Below are 9,533 nucleotides of genomic sequence, written 5' to 3'. Positions count from 1 at the left end.
CCGCCTCCGCGCCGCCGCTCCCCCAGGCGCCGCCGCCTCCTGCGCCTTCCCGCTCTGCTCCCGGCGGCCCGGCCGCCTCTCCATCGGCGCTGCTGCTGCGCCGGCCTCACGGCTGCAGCTCGTGCGATGAGGGCAACGCGGCCTCCTCGCGCTGCCTCGACTGCCAGGAGCACCTGTGCGACAACTGCGTCCGCGCGCACCAGCGCGTGCGCCTCACCAAGGACCACTACATCGAGCGCGGTCCGCCGGGTCCAGCCGCGGCGGCGGCGGCGGCCGCGGCTCAGCAGCTCGGGCTTGGGCCGCCCTTCCCTGGCTCTCCCTTCTCCATCCTCTCCGTGTTTCCCGAGCGCCTCGGCTTCTGCCAGCACCACGAAGACGAGGTGAGTACGGCGGGGTGTGAGATGGCTTGTGTTTGGGTCCACCGGGTAACCGCGTGCGTCCTATGGAGGAGCCGCCCGGCGGGTCCCAAAGCGAGGGGCGGAAGGGGCCTCTCCTTTTAGGATTTGTTTTGTTTTTCCTTCGACTACGAGGCAGTCGTTTCTACCAAGCAGATCGTGACCTAGGAAGTGTGTAGAATACCTGGCTTCTCTGTGTGTCCTACTAGGGCCCCCGAAAAGTCCCAAAGCATTGGGTTCCCCCCTTTCCAAATTTCACTTTTTTGTTCATGGTAAAACGTGCCAACGTTGTCTCTAATTAGGTAGGCATGAGTTGGGGAAGAGATAGTTGTGTTTGTATAGACGTGGCCTCCTTGTGCGGGCACTCCAGAGGCCTCCCAATGTGCTGAGAAGGACGCTCCTTTTCCCATCTTTGTAAAACTCGTAGGTTCATTGCTTTTAAGTAGTGCATGAGCCGGGAAGAGATGATTGTGTGGGTGGCTGAGTGGTATGTGTGTGGAGTGCGTGTGCCTGAGTAGACCTGGTTTCCACGTGCGCCTTTATGAGGGGAGGACTGGTTGTGTTGTTTGGACAGCGTAGCAGTCGATACCTGTTTGTATTGGGTTGGAGGGGGGAGTGCGGATCTTTGAGGACCAAGGGGACCCCAGTCTTCAGCCCTTATCTGCTCCGCAGCTGTTTGTCGTAACGTATAATAAATGCGTGTTTAGTCCCCGAGCTCTCTTATGTGGAATTGCTGTTGGTCTCGTGAGCTCACGGCTGCACCCCGAGAGAGCAGCGAATCGGGGAGCGACCTTGCCGATTGCGCTCACCCGGCTGGGAATCTTGGGAGTCTCTTGGGCCGCTCGCGTCTGCCCTAGCTTCGATCCCTACGGGAACCGGTTTTCCTGGTTACAAGGTGTCCCACCCTGTTCAGCCGGGGGCTCGATTTCCCATGGAGAAAACCAGAATAGCAACACGCGGCGTGAACCGGGGGTTCGCAGAGAGTCTGAGGGTTGCACCGCAGTCTTTGGGCTTGATTTCAGTGTTTGGGCAATCCAATAACCCTTTCTTGCGCATTTTTTCCACACCACGTGACCCCCCTTCCACTTCGGGGTTGAATGAGTACCTTGGGGTACATTACTCTCCCGAACCCACTGAGCAGGGGTCTAAAGTTTTGAGAAGCGGGCTCTGCTGAGTGTAGGTAGTTTATGCGATCTACCTGTAGACAGACCCGTGAGGTTTGGTGTGTCCGATCGCTATGGACTTGACTTGGAGGGAGAGCAGGAGACCGCAGGAGCTTTAAAAATGCTCCTGGGAGTTGCCTGCCGGAATGAGTCGGAGCGGCGAGCTGGTACCGAGCACGGCCAAGGCAAGCATAGCGCCGCAGCCTTTTCCACTCGTAACCTGTTATTTGGGGAGGAGGGCGGAGCTATTGCCTGATGGCCTTAAGCCGGCTTCTCCTATTGGAAAAAAGTTGAAATTCTAATTGACTTGTCTTGGGCACCTCCTTTTAAAAGATTCCTTATAGGTATGAAGCTAGGGGGCAGTTATTTTTTTTTCCTTCGTTTTTAAGCTGTGAATGGACTCATAGTTTTCCATATTCATGGGTGAGTGTTTCTAGTATGTTCTTTCACCACTTTTAGAAGAGTGAATGATTGAGCTAAATACCGTTCCGAATCCCAGGAACAGAAAAATGGAGCCAATTCTCTTGCAGATTAGGATCCAGTGGAAGGCGGGCGGAGCGGGGATTGAAGGGCTGGGGGCGCCCTGAATCCACCAGAATTTTCCTCTTGGTAAGGGCGTTGAGTTAAATGTCAGATTTTATTTATATTTCCAGTTAAAGATCTACATACGTTTTATTTGGGCTAAAGCAGTAGATGCTTGGTGTTGTCAGACTTGTAAAAGGTTTATTCACTTTCTAAATTCTAAACCCGTTCAAACCTTGTGGTGGGAGAGCGTGAAGTGAGCAGTAGAGCTCCCCTCACCCTGGGCGGTACCCGGATGCCTTTAAATTTCACTTTTTAACATGTGCAACGCTAGTTGTTTGGCAAGCCTGAAGATATTATGTTATTAAACTGTGTCCTTTAAAAACAAAATTTGCTCAGTTTTGAGCTAGATTCTACTTTCTCTGTAGCTTCCCATTAAAAGAAGAAAACTTGGAAATTGTTGACCTAATTTATTCGTTCCTGGATTTAGAATGCTAGAACATTTGAGTTTAAAGGTGACAAACTAGTGCTCTGAACAGAAGACTAACGTGTTAGAGAGAGAGCACCACCGGGTAGTGAGGTTCAAATAAGGGATCCCACCCACGGCCTAAAATTCTTCCTTTCCTTTGAAGGAAGTGATTGTTAACAGTTTCCGAATATTGCTCCTTTTAAAAAGTCATGCCTCTCTGGCTGGGAAGGTGCAAAATTCATTATTCTTTAGGTGAAAATAAATGCAAATACCATTGTCTTGATTGTGACATGCCGAATGCCTAAGTCATATGTTTCATTGTATGTACAGCCTCAATTTTGAAAATGTACTTTACTAACTTGCTTACCGTGTCAACAGGCTTCATTAATTAATTCGGGGCGTCTTTTCCATATGGTGACTGCCACCTGACCTTGGGAAGGGGGCCTGGTCGCCTGGCTTTCCCCTGTCATTTTGGGGAGGGAGCAGTGGGTAAGGAGACTGCTTTCCTTAATCACCCCCCAACTTCCCAACCTGACTCCGGGTTTGTAAAGTGAGGTGTGGTGTCTGACCACTTGTTTCAACACATCACAATAACTTGGAAACCTAAAAGGAGGGAGTTGGAACAAAACGAGATTTGCTTGTTGCCACTCTTACTTCTCATTGGGCTTGTTTGAAAACCGTGGTTTTGTGTTGTTGTTGTTGTTTTTTTTGGTAGTTCTGTGCGTCGAGGGTCAGTCCGAAAGGCCTGCAGGAGCGGCCGGGCGCCGGCAATCGGGCCGCGTCCCCAGAACCGCTAGCCGCGAAGCTTCTGTTCCCGGCCATCGAGAGCTCACCGCCGCTTAGGTCGTGGGGAGAGGGTCTTCACTACACTTGACGTTTTGGGGGAAGAGTTTAGGGAGCTAAGCGTGGGACCTGAGCGTGCTGCTCCAACTGCTCACGCGTCGCCCTTTTAATATTTGCTTCTTTGGCCCATAGGATGTTTTGCTGCCTTGAAGGCAACACCGGGAACACAAATTCAGGATGTGTGCTCTGTGCCTAAGAGCTGGGCGTCAGGATTCTGTAAATGGCGGGAAGCCGAGCAGGGGTTTCAACGTGTCCGGGTGTCCAGGAAAGGTCACTTGCAGTGGGGAGCCAGCGGGGGTGACCTTGTTGTCATCTTGAGCCGAGGGAAACATTGTAGCCCGCTCCATCCGAGGTTGGCAAAATTGGGGATGGGATTTTCCTGAGTCTTTTCGATGGAAAATGGGGGGTGCAGGTGCTGATGCGGTTTATATTCAGTCTCTGAGTTGGGCTTCAAAGTGCTTCCTGGAAAGATAAATTCTAGAATTCCAACGCGATTTGACCCTTCTCAGGAAACTTTAAATTGGTCTCAGACCACTTTGAGCGAGGCAGTTTGCTGCCTAAAATAATTGCTTGTTCTATGAATTTGTCCTGTATTTTATATTGAATGAATTATTGTGAATGGGAAGGGGGTTGTACCTATATTCAGCATCAGAATATTTTATTCTGCATTCCCAGGCATGGATATGCATGTTTACTTTTAAATGATATGCATGTTGTTGTGTAAATTATAAAATCCAAACCAAAATGCTTTTTAAAAACACAATAGAAATTTATATATCACTTATGTTATAAGTCAAAGTAGTTTTATTTTAAAGGAATGAAATAAAGCTAAAGACCCATTTTCCTATCCTTTTTTCCTCTATTCATCTCTAGAAGTGACCAGATTAACTAATGTTGGTGAAATTTATGATAAATTTTGAATTTCCAGAAAAAAATGAGATTTTAATTGGAATCCCATTGACTCATAGGTTAATTCCAAAAGACTCTGTGTTTTTTTTTTTTTTTTTTTTTTAAGGACAAAGGGAGAGAAGGAACAAAAATGGGCATTCTAGTATTTCAGTAGCTCACCTTCAACTAGCTGTACACAACTAGGTGAATGTATCCTCTCAATGCATACATCTCACCCGTTGGCCAGAAAACCAAACTTCCTATACCTTGAAAATAATTAATGGAAGTTGCAGCTTTGAGTCCAGTGCAGCAGGGAGATGTTTGTAGATTGGAGCCTGTTGAATTAAGAACATGCTTGATAAAAATAAATTGCAGAGAAATGTTCATTACTGATATCTTAATTTCTTAGCCTTTGAATATAATCTGTGGGCTTTTATTTATAAAGTCATGCTTGAGCTGACTACTTGCATTAAAGTGCATAGGGATGGATTTTATCAACATGGATCCCCGGGATGTGGGCCAAGCCTGTGCTGATATGAGGTTCCCTTGAAGGCATAACCTGTCATCAACTATGGTATCAGCACTGTCAGAGGAAATTTTTGTGACTATTCCTGAAGTTTTCTTACTAAAAAAGTGTGAGCTACACTGGTTCTGGGATTACATAGACTTGATAATTGTCCATGAGATTTTTATTTCCAATTCTAGGCTTATATATTTTGGAAAATAGTGAAGTTATTTTGGGAAGAAAATGGGCACTTTCTTCGATATTTCAAGTTCATCATTGATGTTTTTTTTTTTTTTTTTTAAAGATGACCGGTAAGGGGATCTTAACCCTTGACTTGGTGTTGTCAGCACCACGCTCACCCAGTGAGCAAACCGGCCATCCCTATATGGGATCCGAACCCATGGCCTTGGTGTTACCAGCACCGCACTCTCCCAAGTGAGCCACAGGCCGGCCCCCATTGATGCTTTTTTTTAAATCAGTGACATGTTTTCAAAGTTAAAAAGATATACTTGGAATAGAAAAATCTTGAAAGTTTTTGAAGATTGAGTAAAATTGCCTTTTCCCACCCCAGTTCTTCCTCTCATTTTAACCTACTTATAAATACTACTTTTTGAGAGACCTTTTCAGGATGCTACAATGTCTAGTTTTCTAAAGCACTACCTAAAAGCACTATATTTTTCTCACATGTAAAATTTTGAGCATAGCTGTTAGCTTTTTGTCTTTTCATTTAAAAAGAGAAAAGTTATGCTTATCTAGTAAGGGAGTTAGCTCTTGTGGAAGCTGTAAATTAGGAGGTGAAATGGCTAAAATGCTTCTGTTGAAGTGGTTTACCAGGATAAAAAGTGTTTAAATTTTCCTGATGCAAGTGAAATTTTCATTTGTTTGTAGTTCTGTATCTCTGAAATATATCCCCCCTCCAAATTGTTTCTGGTGCTAAAAGTCACATTGTTTGCTTAATCTTGCTATTTCTCCATTCAGTTCTTCACACAGGGCAAGGTTTATTTTAGCTGTATTCATTTATGGCAAATAAAAGGACCATTTTAGTGTCATTCTGAATGACATTTAAGCAAAAGGTTGAGATGAATTCTTCCATGCAGGCAGTTTCAAAGTGGTGCTCCCTTCTCCCTTCCCCCATAACACTAACAAAGAGTTAAAGGCCTAGCTCACTAAGGCTGTTTTTGCCATCCCTGTTATTTTGGAAGAGAGGGAAGAGAAAGATATTGATACAGAATTACAGTTGCCTAAAGGGAGCAAGATGCCACCCATGGAAGCGTACTCTTCCTGCTTTTCTTCTTGACCTTTCAAGCATTTCAACTTGCAAGAGGAAGCTTGATCCATCTTACCTCTTTAGCTGATGTGACCTGCTTGTTCAATACTAAATTATTCCTTTCCCTTTGAGGTTTTGTCTATACCCACAAACCCAGTTGACTGAAACCAGATTGACTGTTTTGATTGACAAGACTCTGACTTGTTAACAGAAAAATTGGGAGGGAGGGAGGCCCTAGTTCTGGCTATTTACATCTGAAACTGTTTGACTTAAACCATATTCCAAAGTAATTCTGTCCCTTTCAGATGCCATCTCTTGCTTCCCTCATGTTGTAGGTAAATATGAGTATATGTGGTTTGCTTACAATTGGCATTGAAGGGAGGGTGAAATGAAATAAAGGACAATCCCAACTCCTGAGTTTTAAACCCCACTGAGTTTTTGAGAGATCCGTATTAGACTTCAGCTAATGTTTTGTTTGTCATCCTTAATGTGGATTTTCTAACCCCAGACAGTTCCTAATGTGAGCATTAATTCCTGCCAAGTGAGCTTTTTAAAATGTGAATCTGTAGAATGATCCTAATTTAGTTTTCAATTGGCAGAAGAAATTAACAGCCAGTTTTAATTTGTTCAAAAGCAATTTCCTACATGGATGCCTTATGAAAGTGGTAGTCTTTAGAGATAAAGTTATTGCTTTCAATAATTATATGTTGGTAAATTGAAGTTGTGGTTATTAGGAAGGGAGGACTTGGTCATGAAGAGGACAATTCTTGATTGTGATCATTTATTAAGGGCTTCTACAGAAGAACACTTCGGTCAACATTAATGGAGTTTGAATAAAGCAGAGCAGCGAACACAAAAGAAATTGAAATGGTGAAGATAGTAGTGTAGACTGAGGACATGCTTTCATGGTTCTGACACCCTGTAAATTTTGGAGGTCCCCAAGTGGACTTTGGAACCTGAGCCAAGTGAGGAACCCCTGAGTGAGAGATCTGTGCCTTCAATAAACATCTGTCAGCAGCTGCAGCCTTTAGTTGTTACTTCTGAAGTTTGGCCAGCCATTTACTTCTAGCCTTAACTTTTTGTGGTTAAAAATATGTTTTTCTTAATAAACAAAAACAAAAGAAAAACCATCCAAACAAAAATAATATCTTTTTCTTGAAATGCTAGTGGGTTTTGGGAACTTCTTCACTCATTTGGGACTTACTTGGGATAATTATAAAAATGCTACTGTAGGGGCCAGCCCTTGGCTCACTTGGGAGAGTGTAGTGCTGGTGACACCAAGGCCACGGGTTCAGATCCCTATATAGGGATGGCCGGTTCACTAACTTGGGAGAGCGTGGTGCTGACAACACCAAGCCAAGGGTTAAGATCCCCTTACTGGTCATCTTTAAAAAAAGAAAAAAAATGCTATTGTATAGAAAAAGTTTACACTCATAGATTTTGCTGCTAAATATGGATCTGATGACTGCTTAAGCACCGTGTTTTAAAAATAAAGATTGTGAGTAAAGTGGCACCAGAAGTTGTTACTACAGTTAGACATTTAAAGGAAGCCAGCACTTTAGGCCACATCTGCCAATTTTGGTCTGTGTCCTCTGGGATCAACGCCAGAGGGAGATATTTCTTTTACTTAGGATCAGCCATAGGCTTGTACTGAAAATGTCCTCCAAAATATGTGGCTAAGCATTGAGCAGAAAAGCAAATATGAGGGAGGGGGGAAGAGGAACAGGTAAAGGGTCATGAAAACCAACTACAATGTATATTGAGCAGTTTAAAAAAAAGGGCGAATATGGTAAACAACGTTTTAGTAATAGTTGGGAAGATGTGAGACTTCAGATAGCTGATCTTGTGTTTCCTGTTAAAGGTGTCTGATTGGCTTTATACTCTTGAGTACTCTGACGTTGATGGTTCTAGGTTTAGATTCTGCTGTATCTCTGCTCATTTGTAAAACGAAAGGTACTCTTTGCAATGTTGTCAGTATTAGAGCTAACATACCGCACAGTGCCCCACATTTGAAGACAGTTGTAAACATTTCATAACATTTATTCGTAAGCTATTAGAGTACTGAAGCACATTTCTCCTCACCCCACATAAGGAAGGAGATGGCAGAACTAATTTTTAGTGTTAGAAATTGTGGCTGTGCTGTGCTTTTTATCAGTTCACCATTATCTACAGGGAAAGCTATGTAGCCTTCGTTCAGGTGATGGAAGGTGAACTGGAGAAAAAGGCATAAACCTTGTTTCCTTTTAGAAGGACTGGAACTCAACATTAACTTTTGATCCTAGACCATTTTAGGTTGTAGGGCTCCCCAAGTGTAGGAGAAGATGAGGTAGGTGTAAATGTATGTTAGAGGCTATATCAATACCTTCAGCTTTTATTTATTTATTTTTTAGATGGAATGCCAGTTTTTTTTAACTGGCATTTCAAGGAAGCAGATCAACTTCCTTAATGGAACAATCTGATTTCAGGGACTGGAGTATTTTATAAGCTTTAATTTCATGGTATTGTTAAGTGAGTATGTATGTGTATATTGAAGGTGGCATCTGAGAGGAATCTTAAATTATCAGAAGAAAGCCTTAAATCATTGTATAAAAAGCTGCTACATTACAAATGGGGAGACTGAAGCCTGGGGCGATGGAACGACTTGTTGATTAGAAACTCCTGATTCCCAGACCTCTTTACATTGCTATTGATATACAAACATTGTTTAACGAATTTGTTTTTTTGAGACTGGTCCTTAAAAATATGGTTAATGTTAAATTTATTGCCTGAATTTTTGTTTTCCTGTTGTATCTTCTTGCTTTTACCTTTTCTAAGTTATTACAGAGAAAAACAACATAAATGGGCCATGGTTTCTTGCCCAAAAAATGAGTGACCATCATTACTGTGACTGCCTCTCATTCCAAAATTAATTTATGGGGAAGCATTCCAGACAATATTTTAACAAGGGGGAAAGGCTTAAATTTAAATCTCGTGAAATAACTCTTGTGGGAAATCTCTCTACAATAACAGGGTGAGGTGCTTCCTCTGCCAGCCATCTTGTAACACGGGCATGTTCTTTTTTTTTTCTTTTTTTCTTTCTTTTTTTTTTTAAAACCGGTAAGGGGATCTTAATTTAACCCTTGACTTGGTGTTGTCAGCACCACGCTCTCCCAAGTGAGCTTACCGGCCATCCCTAATAGGGATCCGAACCAGTGGCCTTGGTGTTGTCAGCACCACAGTCTCCCGAGTGAGCCACGTGAACCACAGGTTGGCCCTCAACATGGGCATGTTCTATTCCAGATCTTGGGGAATGGAGCCCACCTTCTTCCCCTGCTCCTGTGCCCGTGCCCTCTCTCCCTGGTCCCAAAACCTCAAAGCAATTACTTTGTCATTAGTGGAGTGGTGGGGGTTCTTAGACTAAGTTTGGCTTCTGTTGGTATCAGTGGATTTAAGGATCAATTCCAGCTTTTGCCTGATTATCAGCTCAGTGAGTTATGCAGGT

At 43.6% G+C, this 9,533-nt stretch overlaps 1 protein-coding gene across 1 annotated transcript in view; it reads left to right on the top strand.

Moving 5' to 3' along the window:
- TRIM71 (tripartite motif containing 71, E3 ubiquitin protein ligase) overlaps positions 1–9,533 on the top strand; it is a 66,049-nt gene that overhangs the window by 841 nt on the left and 55,675 nt on the right. Inside the window, exon 2 of the mRNA XM_008583692.1 lies at positions 6–380. Coding sequence (XP_008581914.1) covers positions 6–380 — 375 coding nt within the window. The remainder of the gene's footprint in view (positions 1–5; positions 381–9,533) is intronic.

Source organism: Galeopterus variegatus, unplaced genomic scaffold (genome assembly GCF_000696425.1).
Source record: "Galeopterus variegatus unplaced genomic scaffold, G_variegatus-3.0.2 Scaffold99, whole genome shotgun sequence".
Classification (NCBI taxonomy): domain Eukaryota; kingdom Metazoa; phylum Chordata; class Mammalia; order Dermoptera; family Cynocephalidae; genus Galeopterus; species Galeopterus variegatus.
This window is presented reverse-complemented; position numbering and strand designations above follow the sequence as displayed.